The sequence below is a fragment of the Pogona vitticeps genome, chromosome 6 (assembly GCF_051106095.1).
Source record: "Pogona vitticeps strain Pit_001003342236 chromosome 6, PviZW2.1, whole genome shotgun sequence".
Classification (NCBI taxonomy): domain Eukaryota; kingdom Metazoa; phylum Chordata; class Lepidosauria; order Squamata; family Agamidae; genus Pogona; species Pogona vitticeps.
The window spans coordinates 120,242,684-120,264,994 of NC_135788.1; the positions used below are offsets into that span (position 1 = coordinate 120,242,684).

General features: G+C 49.0%; 1 protein-coding gene across 1 annotated transcript in view; it reads right to left on the minus strand.

Moving 5' to 3' along the window:
* Positions 1-1,734: 1,734 nt before the first annotated feature.
* The window catches only part of TNFSF12 (TNF superfamily member 12), a 33,542-nt gene continuing 12,965 nt past the window's right edge, over positions 1,735-22,311 (minus strand). Inside the window, exons 9-13 of the mRNA XM_078378812.1 lie at positions 13,679-14,122; positions 10,376-10,487; positions 8,801-8,848; positions 6,901-7,019; positions 1,735-5,951 (exon numbers count right to left, since the gene is read on the minus strand). Coding sequence (XP_078234938.1) covers positions 5,649-5,951; positions 6,901-7,019; positions 8,801-8,848; positions 10,376-10,487; positions 13,679-14,122 — 1,026 coding nt within the window. The 3' untranslated portion in view covers positions 1,735-5,648. The remainder of the gene's footprint in view (positions 5,952-6,900; positions 7,020-8,800; positions 8,849-10,375; positions 10,488-13,678; positions 14,123-22,311) is intronic.

A 22,311-nucleotide genomic window follows, 5' to 3' on the forward strand; every position in this document is an offset into this window, starting at 1 on the left:
AGTACCTTTTGTTTGCTTTGGGGGGGGGGTTTCAGGCCGCAATCCTGAGCAATTTAATTAAATAAATAAAATAAAATAAATAAAATAAATAATTTATTATTTGCAAAGCACTCAGTCCACCCCCCCTTGCAACACACTGGTCACCTTGCAGCTGAGTAAGCATGCCTAGAATTGCACCAGGTGGCTTTCCTGGGAGCAGCAGGCATGGATCCCACCCTTGCACCCTGAACTGGCCTAGCTAAGAATCATCAGGCCTTCTGCGCTTGGGGAAAACCCATGGATGGGCGTTCGCTCTGCCAGGCGAATGCCTGCTGAATTCGGCTTCTGCCTGCAGCCTGTGATATACTACTTTGGGTCGCCCCTCTTTCCAGCAGCTCGAGATTCACCCCTTTGATTGTGGTTTATCTGCCCCCCCCCATGTGCTGCAAGTAACTCTGATCTCGCATGGAGGTGGCTTCTCTCCTCTTCCTCTCCCATCTGCAGGCCGATTTTCCAAAGAGGGGGTTGTGTTAAAGTCTATTTCAGCCGGTAGCTACAAAAACCAAAAGAATCACAATCCACGAAAGCGCCCAGTGACATACATCGGACAGCCTTAAAAGGCAAGACAGGGATTTTTGGAACCGTTCCGCTTGCAAGGCAGCTGGCTCTGAGCGTGGAACGTTGACCCCGCTGGGTGGCGATCCAGAAAAAGTAATTTTTCCAAGCTCAGAGCCGGCTCCAAAGCCATGCAAATGAATCCAGTGAGAGTTCCGCTTTGAATGAGCTGTCAGAATCACTTAAAGATTTCAGATCGTGGCAAGACTAACTTGATTTCAGTGGGTCTGCCCTCAGCAGAAGGAAGACTGGATCCGATCCGTGGATGGATGATGGGTTCAGGATACCTCTCGAGTTAATCTTTACAGTATTTTAATTTTTTTTTTGTTTCTTACCAGAAGCTGAACTTTCTCATAGCTATTTGGACTTTGAATGAAGCTGCTCAGAACGATGATGTATTACAAACAAACTAATCTCAATCAGTTTTCAGTCCAAAACTACTTTTTCTTTTGTACACTTTCTTACCCATTTGCCTAGCTTTGAAAAATCAGCTGAAACAACCTGTGGTACTTATTTCCCATTCATATGACGAAATCATGTAGCTTTCTGTATTTTATGTTTCCCCGGTTTCTAAATATTTATTCCTTTGCTTCAACCGAACTGAACACCAAGATTTTTTTTTCTGGTTTAAAACACAATCATCATTCCCATAAACCTTTGTCCATGAAAGACTACAATGAATCAATAAAAATATTAAAATAGCTTGAACTAGGGACACATTCGTTTTAAAGCTGCGTGCTTGTGAGACCCAGCAACATTAAGCATGATCTACAATCGCACGGCGCATGTAACACCTCCTGCTTTACAAAGGGGCAGGGCTGTAATGCACAGAAAGATTTCTGAACCAGGAAGAAGCAGCCGCTCCGCTGCCTGTTTTAGCAAAGCATGCCTTTTTGCACAAAGGCATGAGGACGGCCATCACAGTCGCAACCTTGAACAGGTGAGTGTGTGTAACAGCTAAATTTGAACCAACAGACCTGGCTGTATCTGCATTTTTGTTCTAGGGCAAGATGACAGCATACCTTCTGGTTTTTAGATGCTCAAGAGAGAAGGCACTTTGGCTGTGGAAAGAAAACTCAACCGTGATAGGGGGAAAAAGGGGGCAAACTCTTCTTGCTTTTTAGAGTAGTTCTGTTGTTGTTTAGTCGTTAAGTCGTGTCCGACTCTTCGTGACCCCATGGACCAGAGCATGCCAGGCCCTCCTGTCTTCCTCTGCCTCCCAGAGTTGGGTCAAATTCATGTTGGTCACTTCGATGACCCTGTCCAGCCATCTCATCCTCTATCGTCCCCTTCTCCTCTTGCCCTCACACTTTCCCAACATCAGGGGCTTTTCCAGGGAGTCTTCTCTTCTCATGAGATGGCCAAAGGACTGGAGCCTCAACTTCAGGATCTGTCCTTCCAGTGAGCACTCAGGGTTGATTTCCTTCAGAATGGATAGGTTTGTTCTCCTTGCAGTCCAGGGGATTCTCAAGAGTCTCCTCCAGCATCACAACTCAAAAGCATCACCTTTCTTTATGGTCCAGCTCTCACTTCCATACATCACTACAGGAAAAACCATCGCTTTGACTGTGTGGACCTTTGTCGGCCAGGTGAGGTCTCTGCTTTTTAAGATACTGTCTAGGTTTGTCATCGCTTTCCTCCCAAGAAGCAGGCGTCTTTTAATTTCGTGGCTGCTGTCTCCATCTGCAGTGATCATGGAGCCCAAGAAAGTAAAATCTGTCACTGCCTCCCTATATTCTCCTTCTATTTGCTAGGAGGTGATGGGACCAGTGGCCATGATCTTAGTTTTTTTGATGTTGAGCTTCAGAACGTTTTTTGTGCTCTCCTCTTTCACCCTCATTAAGAGGCTCTCTCATAACTGAAGAAAGCTATGAGATGGTTGAATTCGGTGCTGTCAGCATTGACTCCGACTTTGTGGCGACCCTTTCCAGGTTTTCCTTCAAAGTCCTCCAAAGTGGCTGACTGATCATTCCTTCTGGAGATGCTCTGTGAGCCTATGCATGCTGGCTGTCTTCCCAGGAGGCCTGGTGGGGAATCAGGGTGCTAACACCAGGCTCCACAGGCAGGTGCTCCAACCCACCGAGCTCTCCAGCATGGGCGAGGAATTCATCTGTCTTGAAAAAAAGGAACAGAGGGGTGGAGGGCCTTCTAGTATCCAGTCTCTCGCATGAGCGCTTTATGCTCCTTTTTCTGCCACGAGGATCAGCTCCTCAGTGTAGCGACCTGTGGGCCTCAGAGTCCATCTCCCCCCCTTGAAGCCGGGGACAGAACCACCCAGTTCTCTCGGGTGCATCATCAACCCAAACGACCACAAACCCGTGTACACCAGTGGCGTCTGTGGCTGGAGCTCAGGATTCTCCCGGAGATCAGGGCAACGTCTCAAAAAACTATCTACATCTGTGCTCTGGCACCACGGCTTCTACGACACTCCCCCACCCCACCCCCAAAAGTGTATTTGATTGGAAGGGGGGGAGGCCAAGGAGGCAGACCCTATAGACGGAGGAGCCCCAAAAAGGTCCCGTGGGCGCTGGCGTCGAAAGAAGCGTTGAAGCGCGGGATGCGAAGGTTCAAGCGGTCCCCTTGCTGGAGGTGGAAGATGCCTAAAATGGGAAAGGGGAAAGGGGTTTAGGCAGAGAGGAAGGGCTGGAGGAAACTTCCCCCCCCCCGAGCCTTCCACACAGAGGACCCTCCTCATTCTCCATGTATTTCCCCATCAATCCCTTCTTCTGGACCACCCTAACCCACATCCTGATAATGTTGTGAAATGGAATATGTGGGCAGATGTAATTCTCAAAGTCTACTGCCCGCCTGCCTGCCTGATTGATTGATTGATCCGAAGCCTGGGAGCAACTACTAAGAAGGCCCTGCCTCGTCCCTTCGCCGAGGCAGCTTGGAAAGGGGGATGGAACCAAGAGAAGCACCTCTCTGGATGATCTTAACAACTGTGAAGGCTCATGGGGGGGGGGCGCGCGAGATGATCCTTCCAAGAGGCTGACCTCAGTGGGTTGACCGTCGGGGTCCTGTGTTCCCTTCCTCCCTGCCAGATTCAAGGTGGGGAGAGTTAGGCTGGAAAGGTGCCGTGCGTGCTTAGGTCACGGCACCTCGCCTTAAAAACGACAACACGCCGCTTAAGTCAGGAGCTTGCCCTAAAAACCATCTCAGGTAGCAGTGATTCTCTACCTACAACAGTATCACCCCCCCCCGAAATGAAAGTTCATTGGGTGGCCCCATGATGATGAACCCAGCATCCTAGCTGACCCCTGAGGTTCCCTTCCAAGTTGGCAGTTCTATGACTCAGTGCCCAAAAACGTTGGACTCTGTGATCTCTTTAAATTTATAACCAAGGGTCTTGTGGCATCTTAAAGATTAACAGGTTTTGAGTTGGTCGTTGCTTTTAACATCCACAGTCAAAAGGTGCCACAGTAAGGTCTTTGTTGTGTTTGCTGCAGCAGACACACCTGGTCACGAGAAATATGTAAAATGGACGAATCAAGAAAATATGCAGTGAGATCCCTGTATCTGCGGGATCGGTATCCACGGTTTTGTTTGCTTCTAGGCTTCTGAAGGAGGAGGAGGGAGCACTCCCCTACACAAAGCCCAGCCTTCACCTCTACCATCACTCCTCTCTATGTGTGTTGTGTGTGTGTGTTGTCTTACTGACTGTCTCCATGCAAATCTGTTGGGAAATCCAGGGAAAACTTGCATTCTGATCTGTTTTTTTTTTCCCCCTTCCTATCTGTCAAGTCAGACTATCGCTATCCCACTTGGGAAGAAAATTTAAAAGAATTAAAAAGAACCCCACAACAGCAAGAGGGAGTGGCGATGCAATGCAGGGCAAATCCTCAAATGGGATGATTCTAAAAGCCCGTGTTGGGCCACCCCCCTCCGCCGAGATACAACACAGTTTTTAAAACAGATTTAACATTTTCCAGAAAAGATGCATACACCAGCACAAAAACCATGTGACTACTGTGTGACTTCCAAACAGTTTCAACCCCCCCGATCTGTCTTCTGAGGAATTTTCGCAGTGTAACCACACTCTACAACGTTCCTATATCTTCCAGCATGTGCCCATTACATGCTGACAGCGAGGAAAGTTCCTTCCTCTCTCCTTTTTTAAAACGTCTATCAGAAAACCTGACAAGGCTGATTTTTGCTGTTTCCAATCCTAACGACCATCTGTTATGGTCCTTTCGGATCTCCCAGTGGGTGCTCTCCAGATCCCCAACCCGGAGCTTGGAGGTGGGGAAAAAATAACCCCTTTTAGCATTACAATCCCCACAATCCCCAACCAGCTAGATGTGGATTCTGGGACTTGTAGTAAAAAATTTTTTAACACATGCAAGAATTGCCCTTTCCTTCGTATGGTGGAGGAAAGGTGCTTCTGAATTGTCTCACTTGGTAGATACCTGACCAGCTTTTAATGGTCGAATAAAAGATATCACCCATATTTGCATTTGATAGATATTCGTTGTTGTCGTTGTTGTTTAGTCGTTAAGTATCCTAAAACATAGGGTGTATGTAGATGAGAGTGGCCACTTTTCCCCCCTGTCCTGCTCATACCGTCTAAGAGCTGACTGACTTGCTGAGGTTCAACAGGTGAAGTTGTGTCCCAGAATGAGGAAGATAGTTTGTTTTTTTTACCAGCAGGAAAGTTTGAGAGAAAGAAAGAGGACAGAATCACAGAATAACCCAGTTTGGAAGGGCCTCTAAGGCCATCCAGTCCCACCCCCTGCTTAAGGCAGGAATCTGGGTCAAAGCAGATCCTACTTCTCGCCCTCCTCTGAACTTTTTCCACTTTTTCGACATCCTTCTTTAAAGTGTGGTGTCCAGAACTGGACACAGGACTCAAGAGGAGGCCCAACCAGTGGAAAACAGAGGGGGACCAACACCTTGTGGGAATTGGAGACTGCACATCTGTTAATAAGGCTAAAATCGCATTGGCCTTTTTTGCAACCACGTCACGCGGTTGACTCATATTCTGACAATTGCTACTTCAACAATTTACATGTTCCCTCTTGGTTGTCGTATTGCTGAGCCCAGCGTGCCCGGTCTTAAAACTGTTCACAACTGTACAAGACAGCCACCTGGTGGTTGTTTTTGACACCCATCTTGTCTGCCCACTTCCAAACCTGAAGGAACCCAGGCGTCCCAGCTCTGTGTTCTCCTGGCTGCTTCCCCCCAAACCAGAGTCGTGCAGAATGGCTCCCCTCACCTCCACTGTAGCAACTGTTGTACGCCTTCTCTGGGTCCGAGGGCATGCTCTGGACACAGCGGAACAAGATCTGGTCCGGCTTCCCCACAGGCATTCGCATCAGGACCTGCCCCATAGTGAACATGGGGTCATGGAACAGCACCTGGAATGGGGGAGATTTTTTTTCAAAAATCCATTGTCACTCAGTGGCCGGCCACTTCTTCTTCAAACCCGCGGTCTTCCTCCCAACACTCTCAATTAAATGTTTTTTGGGAGGTGCCAGGGACCACAGAGGGAAGGGAAAAGTTACTTCTTTAGAGTTGCAGTTTCCAGAGAGAATTCTGGGGCCTGTATTTTATACTACTTTATTGATTTAAAATAGGTTTATCCCACCTTTCTCCTTTAAAAAAGGACCCGCTGTGGCTTTATGTCATTAGAAGACAATGTTTAAAAGCTAAAAACAGTAAATATACAAACATAAAAAAAGAACCAAACAGGTACCATCATAAAACAGCAAACAAAAGCAACAGTAAAAACACATTCAAAGCCGTCAGGTGTAAGAATCCATTTTAAAAACCCTCTCAGACAGCCAGTCACTCAGGGAAGGCTTGCCTGGAAAAGGAAGGTCTTTGCCTGCTTGCGGAAGGACAGCAAAGAGGGAGCCAGACTGGCCTCCAGTGGCAGGGAGTTCCAGAGTCTAAAGGAGCAGCCACAGAGAAGGCCCTCTCTCCTGTGTCCCCATAAGATGCACCTTTGAAGGTGGCGGGACTGAGAGAAGGGCCTTTGGTTGTTGTAGGTTTTTCGGGCAGTTTGGCCATATTCTGGAAAGGCCTCTCTTGAGACTGAGGTCCCATCGTTCTTTGAGGAGCGATGGGACCTCATCCATGGCCTGGATGGAGACCAGGCAGGCGGGTGGGGCCAAACGTCTCCACCTCTACCCCCTGCGGGCTGTTCTGCAATCTCTAGTCCCAAAACTAGTGCTCCTGAGTTCTGCCCTATTTTAAGAGCGAGGTTGTGGGTTGTGGCGAGCGCTGAGCCCAGTTCAGCTCTAGCTGGACCCACCGGATCGCTAAGCGAGGGCCCCGGTGGGCTCCCTTCTTCCTGCGACGTACCTGGCTGTAAATGAAGTAAAGCCCCGTGTGCTTCACCAAGACCTCCTGGCCGCTCGGCACCAACGCTCCACCTTGATGCAGGAAAGGTTCCCACCAGATCTCCGTGGAATCCCCCTCATCTGGAGAGGGCAGGGGGGAAAAAGACATCATTCCACTGGGAACCAATCTATGGCCTTACACAAATCAGCTTAATTTTTTCCCCTCCTTCCTTTAAAATACGTGGAAAAATTAATATAATATAATATATTAATATAACATATATATATATTTCAATTTGCAGCTTCTCGGAAGATAGGCATGATCACCTGGAGGATGCCAGGCTGGAAAAGGGCAACAGATGGGCAGCCCCCTCGAGAGAGACACATAAAGGGATCACGCACAACCCTTGAATTGCTTCTTTGCACCATGGGTAACCCTAAGAAATCATCAGCGGGTGGCGGATCCCATCTAACGTTGGGCATAATAAGCCTGGGAGATTTTTTTGGGGGGGTGGAGGGGAGGAAAACATTCCCTCCCTCTTTTTTTGGTCTGCAAAGACTAGAATTCCATCGCCAACGTGGAGTTCGTCTCCAAAACGCATCGGCAACCTGGAATGTTGTTTGCATCATCAGCGAAACCTTCGTTTAGACAAGTTTTTTTGGCTCAGTGGGAAGCAAAACGGGAAGGTCTTTCTACCAGCTTGCCACTTCATATTTGAGTAGCTTAAAAGGATGCCTATTTTTTTTTTAATGTTGGTGTTGTGGACAGATCAGGAAGCTCTCGCTTATATTTATAATCGCCTTCAATTCATGTGGTTGTGTTTTCCTACAGGAAAATTTGTTATCTTTTTATTTTAACATTAGTCTGCCTCCCCCCACCCACCCAAGAAGATGGTCTGTCTGTCTGTCTTTCTTTCTTTCTTATCATAGCATTGCACAGTTCAGAATTATGGAGGTATATGAAATGTAGGTAAAATTAAGAACAACTTTAAAATGTTAATGAGGTGGGCATGAGATGATGGTAGTTCAGAAAAGGAGATGGAAGGCCTATTTAAAACATGGCCAAGCCTTTGGGCGGATTTTGTGGTGCTGACTATTTTTGTTCACTGTACACCCTTCTCCGGGAAGCCAGCATGCATGAATCTGCTCTTCCCACTTTTATCTGCAAAGCTGCTCTGTCGCTCAAGGTCACCCTTCTTCAAAGACTACAGTTCCATACTCTATCCACTCTACCATACTACCGTTAGTGAAACACCATGAGCCGTCAAGTCAGTTCTGACTGAGGGCGACCCTATTTTCAGGGTTTTCCAGGTAGAATTATAGAATCAAGGCATTGGGAGGGGCCCGGAAGGCCATCCAGTCCACCCCCCTGCTCAAGGCAGGAATCCAAATCAAAGCAGATCGGGCAGAGGGTGGTGCAAATGTTCTCACTCCCGAACAGAGAATATTCAGTCCTTCCCTTCTTCTGGGGTTGCCCTGGGACTCCTGTGCAGCTGGCCCAAGGCTACCCAGGCTGGCTCTTCTCCCAGGAGGCACAGCACGGGATTCAAACTCCAAACCTCTGGATCTCTCATCCACTGAGCTATCCCGCCAGAACACTAGGGGAAATAAGTTCTGAAGAAGCCTTTTTGAATGGTTGGGAAATACCTGAAGGGGCTTCCCTGTTTCTCCCAGCCTCGGGTGAGGAAAGGGACAATCTAGGTGTTTCTCACTGGGTGGAGGAGAGAGGAAACTAGATATTTCAGATAAAAAGAACGCTCGCTCACTCTCCCTGATGATGCTGTGGACTTTGGCTCTCTCTCGTGGTGTTTAATCCAGCCTTCCTGAACCGGGGACTCTCCAGACCTGATGAACCACCAACCCCATAATCCCCGGACAGCCCATCCTGCTCCCTCATAGAGAGTGGCCTTATTCCCACTCACCGTTGCTGTGATGACGAACTGGGACCAGATGGAGGACGGATTGTTTTCCTGGCAGGGAAGAAAGACAGGCTGAAAAACCCGGGTCTGGCTGTCAGACGTGACCCTTAGCCCGGAGGTCTCGCTCTCACCGGCCCTGGTTTTGCAAGCATGCCTGTTTTGAACGCCTTTATTCTGCGCTGCTGTTTGTTCTGACCTCTCACTCTCCGTGTCCTGCTCCTACACCTGTAAATCAGGGCCATCTTTCTGTCCATGAACGATGGGAGTCGACTCTACCCCACGAAGGCTTGTGCCCTGACCAATTTCTTAATCTTTAAGATCCCAGGAGACTCTTCCGGTTTACAGCAACAGATTGACACAGCTATAGGATGGCATGTAACCTCCTGTTAGAACGGACCACGCATGCATTTTAATTTTATTTTTGCTTATTTGCTTTAATTGTGCCTGCGAGTGAGAAAAAAATCTCGAGGGCAAAGCATGCCGCATTGTCGGCCAGACTTGGAGGAATTCCTCCATCTCCAAACCCCGGGATCTATGAGCCAGCTGGTTGGCAGATTTCTGGAGCGATCATCCGAAAAGTGACGGTTTTCCGAGTGTTGTTAATGAGGCTCCCCAGCCAAGAAGGGCCTTTAATGAGTTGCCTCTTGCGGAGGGTCAGGTGGGGATGTGGGGGGCCAGACCGTGAGAAAGGTCTCCTCTGTGGGCTTTCTGCTGCCGTCCTCTGGGCCCACACCCCCTCCTCCCCCACAAACGAGAAGCCCCAAATCCTCCTCGTCTAGGGTAAAGAAACCAGGCTGGCTTTGGACATCCCCCCCCTGCTTTTTATACCACTTTCACTTCTCCTTCCACCTCACCCACAATTTCCTTCTTTACTGCTTCTCTTCCTGTGCATTCCTGGTCTGGCCAACGGCAAGAAACCGTCAGCCAAACTACCCTTTTCCCTCCACCGCCACACACACCCCGCCATTCCTAGTACAGTAGGACCGCATATCCATGGGGGATGAGTTCCAAGCCCCCCCCCCTGCCTGGCAGATGCTGAAAAAGTCAGATTATTATAGCAAACTTGGTTTGAACAACCAACAGGAGCCATAGCATGGTCTCTGCCTCCCTCTAGTGTCCAGTTCTGGTAACTTCACCTTTAAAAATTTATATTCCTGGGATATTTCTTTTAATCTTTTGAGACTGCGGATAAGAGCATTTGCGGATAATGGGGTCTTACCATATCTGGGTATCTGTACCTGGGAATGTGATTGTTGAAGAAAAATTTGAAGCAAACTATATCCCGCCTAGAGGGCGTCCGGACCCCACTGGTGGGAAACGTACCCACCCGTTCAACCTAGGCTTCTGCTGGTATACATTGCTCAAGTTCAGGGAGTCCACACACATACCCTCAGGGATGTGCGGGTGTGTGTGCACGCACGCACAACCCTTCTCCTTGTAGTGTTTCAGAATTGAGAAAGACCACGCTCATAGACGGCAACACCCAACATCCCCTAGGGAGCGTGAGATTTCCTAGCCTGAAATGGTCACTCTCCCAGGCCCTGCTTTGGCCGAAGGCCCTCGCGACGGTTTACTCACTCCGTTGACGGCCCTGCCTGTGGGAGGTCTTCGCAGCATCCCGCCTCTTTCTTTCCAGGAATGTGGGAGGTCTCGGGTGTAGAAGAGGGGGCACCACAAACTCACTGGGGCTCTGAAAGCAATGGGGAGAGAAATGACACCAGCTAAGACAAAGAAGGGCGCAGGGTAGCTTCCCATTCTTACCTGGTCGGTTGGTTCCCGAATCGCAGTGCATGGCCGCTCCTGGTCTCTCCCACCCACCCCAAAATCGGCAAGCACAATTTGCAACTGTAATTTCCCTGTACGTTCCTGCCTGGCCCTGTAGGTGAGAGGTGATGGCCCAGAGTCACTGGATGTCCATCATCCCCAGCCCATGTGACTAATGGGAAGAGCTGATGGGTGTGGTTGTGGCTGCAAGGTATCCCAGAAATGGGTCATCACGGCAAGAGCTGTAAGTGGAAGCGTTTCCCATCTGGGATTCGAACGGGGTTCCCGGGGAAGGTACAATCAAGGTCCGATGGACCGAAATTTCCCAGGTGGCTCCGTAAAAAGCAGTAAATGTTAGGAAGGGTTTGAATCATTTAAAAATGGGGTTGGAAGGGGGCCTCGAAGGCCATCGAGTCCCGAACCGCTTGCTCAAGACAGGAACCCAAATCCAAGCAGGTCGGACAGAGGGTGGACCAGTTTTCTCTTGAAGGCTTCCCCAGCGTTGGAGGGCTCGCCACCTCTCCCCGAGGTCATCAGCTCCATGGTCGTACTGCTCTAACAGTTAGGAAGTTTTTTCCTGATATTCAACAGAAATCTGGTTAAGGAGAACCCGAGAGGCCTTGATTCCAGATTTATGTAATCTCAGAACGGCAGAGCTGGAAGGGACCCCGTGAGATCATCAAGTCTAGCCCCTGTCAAGGAGGCACAGACGGGGATCAAAAGGCCGACCTCCGGCTCTGCAGCCAGAAACCTAAACCACTGAGCTATTTCTAACCCCACTTAAATATATATAACAAGTTCAAAACATATCCAGCTGAAATCAAACTCTAAGTCATTATAATATGAAAACGGATGCCTTAGCTTATGACAACAAGCGCTGAACTGAAATCAGTTTTAAACCTTTTAAAAATAATGGCCACAGATGAAATACCCACCATTAGGAGATCTTACCTCAGCAGCCTCTTTATGGCAAACGTCTTCCCTAGGTAAATGGGATATATTCTGCTGCTGGGAGGGGAGCCGGGAGGGGACCGGTCTGGCCTTCCTTGAAAACACCTTGCGTCTTTTCAAACCTTTGCATGCAAGATCGCCAGCTGATTCGTGGAGGGTCACACCGACTCCCTTTGTCTTTTTTTTTTTTTAATCGACACGGTGCCTGTGCTTTTCACAGGATCCTGATGCACAGAAAATGTTGACCGTGCAGCTTTACGGAGCATGCACCAAGGGCTGAATGAGTGTAAGGGTAACCTCTGTTTGTTAAAAGCAGAGCAGCCAGGCCAGGAGAGGACAGTTGGCAGCCACCCTCTTCGGGGACGAACACACCTTGAAGTGGTTTCCTGGCTTCAGAAACAGGAAGTGTCCCACCTTCAGGTTTTGTTTTGTTTTTTTTAATCACAAGGCTGCTTCTGCTTTGCATAGATCTCCCCTGATTTGCATCTGGATTCCTCTTGGGCAGAGCAATTAGCAAACAGGAAGTGCAAAAGGGAAGATGAGGAGACCACCATAAGGAAGATGTGAATGCGTGAAGCTGGAGGCTGGGTTTGTGCTAAGAATGATGCCTGGGTCCTGCGAGGGGAGAATTTACAGGCGATGGGGGTTCAAGGCTTGGAAGCTGCGACTTTCTGGTTCCTCTGTGCAGGGCCCGGATCAGCCACCGGCCTCAAAATAAAGGTCTGATGCTGTAGGGACGTGCAGTCCTCAAATATATGCCTTTGAGCCTACACAGAGTTCATTTGCATCAGACTCGGGGCAGGGTAGGGTGGCCTGCCTTCAGCCCGTGGCAGGCAGAGATTCTGGACATGGGACCACCCTAAAATTCAAGTTCTGTCTGGAAGAAAACAGAGCTGGGGGCTCTGCACATGCTTAGAGGCATGCATGTTTTCTCATATGCTTCACATATGCTAGGTTCAGGCTCAGAATTAAGTTGCTGTGAGTGAACACACACACACACACCTCCTCCCTACACACATACACACACCCCTGCACAGTTTTTATACATGATTTAACCCAGGGGCCGGGTATGGGTTTCTCTGGCTTTACCCTTTCCCCCCAAACCTCTCAAAATGGACCGGTTTCCTGGAAATGGACTTGTGGCCCCCCCCCCCAGGCAGGCCAGAATGGCTGGACCAGGGCCCAGCTGGGCTCTGGAGAGAGCGGCCAGCGGAGAGAAGAAGGGAGGGATTTGCGGAGAGAAACCAAACTCGACATCTGGGAAGCCACGAGGAGGAAGGCTCAGAGAGAAAAAAAAACGAAGGGTTTCTGGTAAGTCCCCCAAATGGGTGAAATTGCAACTGGAGACAAATGCATACACACACACGAACACACACATTTTATCCTACACAAGCGATTAGGGCTGGAAATGAAGGCAAAAACAGGCATTCTCCCCCCCACACACACACACAGAGTTCACTTCTGCAAAGCGAGAAAGGTATTGAGTCATGCACCCTTCCTTCTGGATCTCTGGACGCAGATGCCGTGGGAAATGCATTCTGTACGTCCTCAGGATCCCACAGCCAAACTCATAAGTGCTCAAAATGCTCCTGACTGGGGTGGGGGGGGGAGAGGCAGAGGAGTCACAGAACCCATTTCCCTTGGAAGCCAAAAACGGCTTCCTCTCAATGAGGGTGACCACATCTGCATCGCCGAAGGCGAGGAGAGAAGGGGGTGCCGACGACGGGCATAAAATTAACCCCAGAAAGCTGAAAGGGAGAAATGATGTCAAGACTTGGAGTGGAACAACAAGCCATTCCGTCCAAAGTTTGGAAGGTGGGTGGCTGGTGGTCTCTGCTCATGCTTGCCCCCTGGGTCTTCCCAAGAGGAGATGATGGGTGGCTTCGAGGCCCAGCTCTTTCTCCTTCTGCTTCTTGGCTTTTCGGCCAGAGGTGAGCCCCACCGAGAGAGGATGCCATAAAAAAACAACGGAGCAGTGGACCATCTTCCAATGTAATCGAGAAGATGCGGCTACTCCACCCTGCAAGGCGTCGGCAGGGTCTTCCGGCCCTCCTGGACAGAGGTAGGTGGGCAACGTGCGTGCCGCTTGCCCAATTCCCCCCTTCCCCAGTGGTGCCCTTCCCTCTGGCACCGCAGCTCCCTCCGGCAACGTGCGCTGGCTCTTACCTGCAGTGCTTCGGGCTTGCCTCTGGCATCTGCCTCGACCTTCAGCTCTCCCCGCAGCAGAGACAGCTCCTCGTGCAACATTTCCAGGCGGCTCTGGAGGCTGGCCAGCGTGAACAGGCAGGCCAGGAGACCCACGCCCAGGGCGCACGCCCCCACCCAGAGGGTCGCCAGGAGTGAAGGAGGTTCTCGGTCGAGCCCTGGCCTCGATCCGGACTTAGCCATAGGACCTGGAAAAGCCGCTGGGCTTAAGACGCCACCGATGCCTCCTCTCCGTGGCCTTGCGGGTGTCCCGAGGGTCCTGAGCCTTCTATTCTGCCCACCTTGCAATTTCTGCCTGGAACAGCTGGCCCCAAACGCATGGGTACCTTCGCCGCCACTGAGCCGGTTCCTGCTTCCTGTGGATGGAGAAGGAGCCCGGGCGTCCTGGGCCCTCCCTCCGTCCTCCTTGGCCGGACAATTCAGGAGATCCAGCTTTTGTATCCAGCCTCTTCCTGCCTGGCAGCCCCCTTTCCCTAGCTGCATGCCCTGCGATGCCCCACGGAGAGTTCCCCCACCCACCCACCTCTCCCTTCTCACTCCCCAGAGGTCACCTGAGCAGACCTCTCTTTCCTCCACGTTGGCAAAAGAGGAAAGATAGAAAACGCCCCAGGAATCAGGTCCCTCCGTCTACCTCCCTGATCAACCCAGTCACTGCCCCCCCTCTTGGCACTCAGGGAAAAAGACGCCGGAGTCCCGATCCGCCTGGCTCCTTGAGACCGAAAGGATGGAACGCAACTCTCCCGAAAGCTCCCTTGCCCTAAAAAGTACCTATTTGCTGCTGGGCGCCCAGTAACTGGGCTACTGCCAGGGAAAGCGGTGGGGAGGGGGAGAATTGTCCTTGCGCAATCCATTGAGGAAGCTGTTCACACACACACACACACACACACACACACACACAACACACACCACCCATCGGGACGGGCTTTACCCGCCCACCATGGAGAGCTGCCAAGAGCCAGCTCGGCCGGGCCTTCTGCGCACCTAGATCAGAAGGAGAGGAAGTGGTGGCTTCCCAGATCCGAGGCCCGGGTGGGCAAAGGGACGTATCCTGTGGAAACCCCGCTTGCCTCTTCCACGTTTCCGTAACCTCTGCGCAGAGATGTGTTTTGGAACAAACGGGAATCCGAAAGAGGTGCCAGGATTCCTGACTCTTTCCTCACCTTCGGCTGACGTGGGACGACCTTTAACGGAATCCGGCAGAAGACATTCTGCCCAACATCTCGGAAAAGGCCTCCAGTTCCCAAAAATCTCTTGCTGCTTGTTACGGCAGGTTATTCTGGGAGCTGTAGTGGGAGCGCCGAACTGCTGCTCACATATCCCAGTTCTGTCCATTTTAGACACGTCCCAGGAGAGCAGGGGTGGGCAATTAATTTCTATAGGGAGGCGCCACATGAAAAATCTGAACTGTGTTCGGGGGCCGAACCAACTTTACTTTAAAATAAAATGAAACAATGATGATATGATTGTTTTTATTTTAAACTTGTTAATCTTCACAAATACTAAAGAGTTTTTTTGCAGTATGTTAAAGATAAGCAACTGATCAACTTTAGACAAAAAGCTATAAATGGTTTTCATGTTCAAAACGGTCCAGGGGCCGGACGGGAGCGGCTCGCGGGCCGTATGTGGCCCACGGGCCGCACTTTGCCCAGGTCTGCAGGACAGCTAGGCAGACCCGAAGGTAAAATGAAATCACTGTCACCCTTCAAGTGTGGCTGGAATGTGCCATCATCCCTCCGCCCTAGTCAAGGATGATGGTGACTTAAGTCTAACAACATCTGGAGAGCCATCAGTTCCTTTACTTCTGCACTACAGCGTCAAACTGTGACTAAAGAGACGAACAATCAAATCGGTGTCCCCAGGCCTGTTTTTTTTCTTGTTTCACAGCCTGCCTCGCAGGGTTGTCGTGAGGACTGCGTGTTGAAAACTAGAGCTTGGAAGTTATATTTTAAAAGCAGGCGATTGCATTTCTCGGGACTTTGCTCGGTCTTTGGGAAAGTAATTTGCGGTGCTGTTTGTTGGTGAAATATTCGTATCATCGTTGCCCCATTTGCAAACGGGGTGGTAGTGAAAAGCTCTCCCAGTCAAATTCTCTAACCACCTCTCCGAAACATGAAACATTGCCAACGCAGTAATATGAGCAACATCTACAAACTTACTAGCCACTTAACACGTTCAGCAAATACTCCCTTTCCATGACGGGGTTTTGCCCAGCAAGACATAAAGCTCTTTCTGAGCAAGAAAAAGTTGCTAGTCGAGCAAAGCCTCTGAGTGGTCTCAGCACCGCCTTGCGCGCGGAGAACCTCTGTGGCCGTGGCTCCCGACCTTTGCAATTGACGGCCATTCGATGACACTTAGTTGCCCATTAAGTAAAGGTAAAGGTTCCCCTTGACATTGAGTCCAGTCGTGTCCGACTATAAGGCGCGGTGCTGATCCCTGTTTCCAAGCCGTAGAGCCAGCATTTGTCCGTAGACAGTTTTCCATGGTCACATGGCCAGTGCAGCTAGACACGGAACGCCGTGACCTTCCCACCGAGGTGGTCCCTATTTAGTTACTCACATTTTTACATGCTTTCAAACAGCTAGGTTGGCAGGAGCTGGGACAAAGCGACAGGGGCTCATTCTGTCGCATGGATCTGATCTTACGACTGCTGGTCTTCCAACCTTGCAGCACAGAGGCTTCCGTGGTTTAACCCGCAGCGCCACCCACGTCCCTAGTTGCCCATTAGGAAGCCACAAACCACCAACAATGGAACGGGAAGAAGTGGCAAAACGTTTGTGGGTAACAGGACACCCCGAGATAGGTGCATGACATTCAAACTGCTGTGAGTCAAGAGACCTGCAAGTCGGCGTCCGGCAGATTTGCTACATCGCTGGATCACAAGCGAGCAATGGTGTAAATTACTTCATGAACGTCACCCACTGAGGGAGGGTGTTTGGTTTTTGTACCAAAAGAAAGGTGTCCCTCCCCCCGAGCTGTCCTGCACTCTGTATGGGGCTGTGATGTTGGTATAACACAATATTCTGCTCTGTTTTGCATCCAGACGGATGGTTCTGGCCTGTTCTCTAAGATTCTGAAGAAGTATTCCTCAGCCTTCATGGCAAGACAGGGGATGTTCAAGGTAGGGTCAAAAAGACAACAACAACAACAACAACAACAACAACAACAACAACAACAACAACAACAACAACAACAACAACAACAACAACAACAACAACAACAACAACAACACAGAAACAGTAGCTGCCGAAGAAGAGACCAAAAAAATGTAAAAAAACCCCCAAACAAACAAAAGGGCTAAAAATGTCCTTCACAAAACAAATCTGGTTTTTCAAAAATTATTCTGAAGACCCCAACATGTTACTGACAGAATTCAATCTTCCTCAGAGCTGCCAGGCAGATCCTGACTACCAATTTACACTTGCGTAAGGAAATCTCACGAGTTTTGGTGGCCAACGGCTGCTCCTTGATAAGGAGCTGGTTGTGTTCCTGAATGCAGAGATTTGTGGCCATCACCTCGTAAAGGAGCGACATTTTCCTGCCAAGACTTACCCACCTTTCCTTACGCCAAGTGTAAATTAGCGGTAGGATTCTGGACACAGGGAACTGACTCGGCTCTTGAGGTTTGCCAAGAGGAAGGTACACTTCTTAGTGGAACGTCTCTCCATCACCTCTCGGACGTTTTATCCAGCGGTCACTCATTTTCAAAGTCCGGAAAGGCCGTTCTACGGAATGAAGGTTGAAAACTCAGGCTGTTCTACTTTGGGAAACATCCTGAGAAGGCTGGATTCTCTGGAACAGACAAGAATGCTGGGAAAGCTAGCAGGAAAAGAGGAAAGACCCAGTACAAGATGGACTGACTCCCTCAAGGAAAGCCATGAGTTTTGAGTTGACAGGAGCTGAGCAAGGCCGTTGAGAACAGAACATTTTGGAGGTCCCTCATTCATAGGGTCACACCATCCATCGGAGGTGATGTCGATGGCACTTTAACAACAACAGGAAGGCAAGCTTCGAATCACAAATGCAAGCACAATATTCCTATATACTTTCAAACACAGGTTCAGCCATGGGAGGGGGGAGAGCTCCCTTCTGCCCACCCAACTGTTGACATAAAATGAACATGTTGGAAGCCGAGCTGTGCTGGGGAATGCAGAATCCAGACCAAGACTTCCCCCTCTTGTTTTCATAACAGAGCATGTTTAGCTGGTTTTCTTGTGAAGCTGGCGTTTTGCAATAAAATGTAGGTCAGCAAAAGAGCGAATTTTAGATTGTTTGCGGGCTGTGGCCTCCCCACATTTCCACCACCACCACCCCCAGGGCTTGAGATGTTTCTTAAGACATTTGGTTTGTGTTTTCTCAGCAGGCTCAACAGATGATGGAACAGTTAAAACGAGAGGGGCTGCTTCATTTACTGGCCGGGGCTACGGTGTTAGTCGTTGTTGTTGTTGTTGTTGTTGTTGTTGTTGTTGTTGTTGTTGTTGTTGTTGTTGTTGTTGTTGTTGTTGCGGTCTCCCACTTTGTTCGTTCTGGAATTCAGTGCCAGCCTGCAATGTCATTTTCCATGACATGCCGGAGTCTCCAAGTTGCAGCTAAATGGACATGTTGCATAGAGGCAGAATCAGGCGGTTTGCAACATCTGTAAAGATTCTCTCCTCTGGATCATTAGAATCACAGAACCGTGGAATTGGAAGGGGGGCCTTACAAGGCCATCAAGTCCAACCCCCGGCTCAAGGCAAGAATCCAAGTCAAAGCAGATCAGACGGAGGGTTGTCCAAGTTTTCTCTTGAAGGCCTCCAGCATTGGAAGTGTTCACCACCTCCTGAGATCCTGGGTTCCGTTGTCGTACTGCTCTAACAGTTAAGAAGTTTTATCCTGATATTCAGCCAACATCTGACTTCCCGTAGCTTGAGCCCATTGTTGCATATCCTGCACTCTGGGATGATGGAGAACAGATCCTGCTCCTCTTCTGTAGGACAGCCTTTCAAGTCTTTGAAGAGTGCTATTGCATCTCCCCCCAGTCTTCTTTCCTCAAGGCTAAACAGGCCCATTTCTTTCCTCCTACGGCGTGGTTTCCAGTCCCCTCGTTGTTCTTCTCTGAACTTGCTCCAGTTTGCTGACATCCTTCTCGAAGTGCGGCATGCAGAACTGGACACAGAACGCCAGAGGAGTCCTAGCCAGGGCTGAATGGAGAGAACGAGTACCTCACAGGATTTGGAGATGATATTTCTTGGACGGTGCACTGATGAAAAAATTGATAACGCTGGCATGCCGTTCCATGATTATTATTTCTGGCCATCTCGTGGGGTACAACTGGTTCATGGCGTTCCTCTTCAGCATTTCTATCTATCTTGTTGAAACGTGTTTCTTCAGAGAGAGGAAACTTCATGGCAGATCAGCTCCATCTGAAAAACGTTCTTAGCCTAGCTTCATTATCCGGTTCTATCCTTCATAATTCCTTGGGATCTCGGCATCTGATGCTCCAAGTTTGTGTCAGAGGCAATCCCATTTTTAAAAGCCCTTGGTTCTGCTCTACAGGAAAATGACTCCCTTGGAATTTTATTGAAATTGGATAGCCACTTTTAATTTGTTGGATTTTCTCAACAACTCAAACTGCAATTTGATAACCTCTTTCCCCTATCCCTTTTGAGAAATTAGAACTGATAAAATACTTTTATCAACTGTTTTCTGTTGTTGCTTTTTATTTGCTTTATTAGTTCCTAAACTTGGGGGCTGGGTAGGAATGAAAGTTGACAAAGGGGAGGAATAAACTTTTAAATGTCATGCTCACTTGAAATACCCCAAATTTTGAAATTTTTTCATAGGTTGGTTAAAATACATTTTTTTCATTGATTTCTTCCTTACCCTAAGACCTGTAAATCTGTATCTCTGACGGCCCTCATGACTTCCAACTGTATTGACTGAAGCCTATGTGCTAGTTAGGAAAGGCAGCCATCTAGTGAATGAAGGTGGTACTGCAGTCTTTGGACACACAAGAAACATTGAAAAATTAAATTTAATTGATGGGTTTTAAAAACTAAACATCCCATAGATACACACACCTGTATGGTCCCCTTTATATGCAGGTGATGTTTTAAGCATCTTGGCTCCATAGTCTACAAGCTGTAGCTAAGCCTTTGATTATTCTAGGCAGGGTCTAATACTGCATCAGGCTGTTGGTCCATTAGCCTAATCTTGGCAATACTCATTGCTAAAACCAGGTGCAGATGCTTCCAATTCTATCCGGAGATGCCATGCACTGAATCTAGGACCTTCTGAATGCAAACTGTACATTCTACCACTCAACCGCAGCCTCTTCCCTTCTGAAGCCATGGAGGTTCTTCATCAATCCCAACAAAATTCAGAAACTTGTGATACTAAGGACATAATTTCTCCCAGCAAGCCTTCATCAACTCTTGAAAATCATGTTTTAGGTCAGTGATCACAGGAAAAACTTCCTAACTGTTAGAGCGGTATGACAATAGAACCCACGACCTCAGGAGGTGGAGGCCTTCACTAGAAAACTGGACACCCCTCTGTCCGATCTGCTTTGATCTGGATTCCTGCCTTGAGCAGAGGGTTGGACTGGATGGCCTCAGGGGCCCCTTTCAGCTTCATGATTCTAGGATTCTAAGGACATCCCACAAAGAGGCTATGCCTGATGTGTTTCATTCACCAGATCTCCTACACAGTTATGTGAAAAAGGTGTGTCCAGATGTATTGTGCCATAGCCCTGCCTCATTCCAGAGCTTGAAAATGTCATCTTGGGCTCCTGGCATCCAATGTGGCAATGCAGCTGGGAGATTTTGGAAAAGGTAGTGAAGTTTGAAAAACAAACAGACACTGGTTTGGTCAGCCCGGCAGGGGAGACTGGCCAGCTAAGCTTTTCTACATTCTGCCCCATTTGCAAAAGGGGATAGAGCCTCAGAGGCTATTGGCCAGTATCCTGTTGCGTAGCTCTGCCTGCCAGCCAGAGTGATGTCCATGTTAGCAGGAGATAGTGGGTAACTACAGAGATCCATTTTCATTCTGGAGCATATACAACTCACGATACAAGCCGCACATCCCCTGCAACTGGAAAACAAAACCTTTCACTGCTAGTGACAGCACTCTTGTGCAGGCAGAGCTACGCAACAGGATTCTGGCTAGTACGCATTTGAAACCTACCCGTGTTTTCCCATCCTTTCTTCCACAGCAAATCTGTTAAAAGAGGGAAACACAGAAGATCTGCTCCCCTCCCTCTTTGGTTTCTCAGCTCAGGAAATCTCCCTCTGGAAGTAGCCCCCGACCCCTGTTTTCCACAGATGCAACTCCGCTTCTCGGTCAGCCTTTGGCAGGGCAAAAAGTTGCCTGCCTTGGCAAGTCAAGTCATTAAGCTCATTAGGATGAGTTCACAGCTCTCCAGACCACAAGGTGGAAAGCCCCAGCAGTGTAACAAGGGAAGTGCCAAATGTCTGGGGTGTAACAAAAGACTGAGGAAGTTTCGCAGAACCTTCGGAGCGCTGGCGCTTGACCAAGAGAGAGATACAGGGGCTGCCGTTCTGCATGTATAAGGGGTGCAGCTGTGTGCAAAGTCAGCAGGCCCCAAAATTTAGGCTGCAAGGTTGGACACGAAGGGATCCAGACAACTACATGCAGCCAACAACATTTCGGGCTGAAACAGCAGTACAGCAGGACTGCGGTATCCGCGGGGAAACAGTTCCAAGCCTGTTCCCATTCACCCACCCGCCCCGTGGATGCCGAAAAATGCGGAAGTATGGAACACTATGCATTGCATCATCTCTGGTGCCTTCTAGTGGACAGTTCTGGCAAATACACTCTGGAAATAGCTATAAACACATATTTCTGGGGGGTTTGTTTAATATTTTCAGGCAGTGGATAAACAAATCAGTAGATGCTGATTCTATAGTTAAAGGTGTCTTCCATATTGTTCCCACAACATTATACAGTGGTGCATCGCATAGCGACGTTAATCCGTGCAGCAAAAATAGCTGCTAAGCAATTTCATCGCTATGCGATTTTAAAAAGCCCATAGAAATGCGTTAAAACATGTTTAATGCGTTCCTATGGGCAAAAAAATATGACCTTAAAGCGAAGATCCTCCATACGGCGGTCATTTTCGCTGCCTCTTAAGCGACGAATCCATCCCTAAACACAGCGGGTGGCCATTTTTTTTCCCAGTGGCCATTTTGGAACCGCCGATCAGCTGTTAAAAAATCATCGCTTTGCGATGATCGGTAAGCAAAACAGGGACCCGATCGTCGCAAAGCGAAAAAAACATTTAAAACATCGCAATGCGATCGCTTTTGCGATAGCAAAATCGTCGCTATGTGGTTTCGTCGCTAAACGGAGCGCCCGTTAAGCGAGGCACCACTGTACCTGAAAAAGTTTTGGCACATCCTGGTTTGTCATTCTTCATAAGGGTACTTTTAAACTAAAAGCCACTTCGGAAGGCAGGAAGGGAATCAGACCAGCCAGGGATGTGGGGGGCTATATTATTTCACATTTATTTTGATACCTTGCTGAGTAACGTTGCAAAAGGTTCACTGATAAGAGCCAGGAGTGTGTTGTCATTGGCTTTGTTACCACCCCACCCAGAA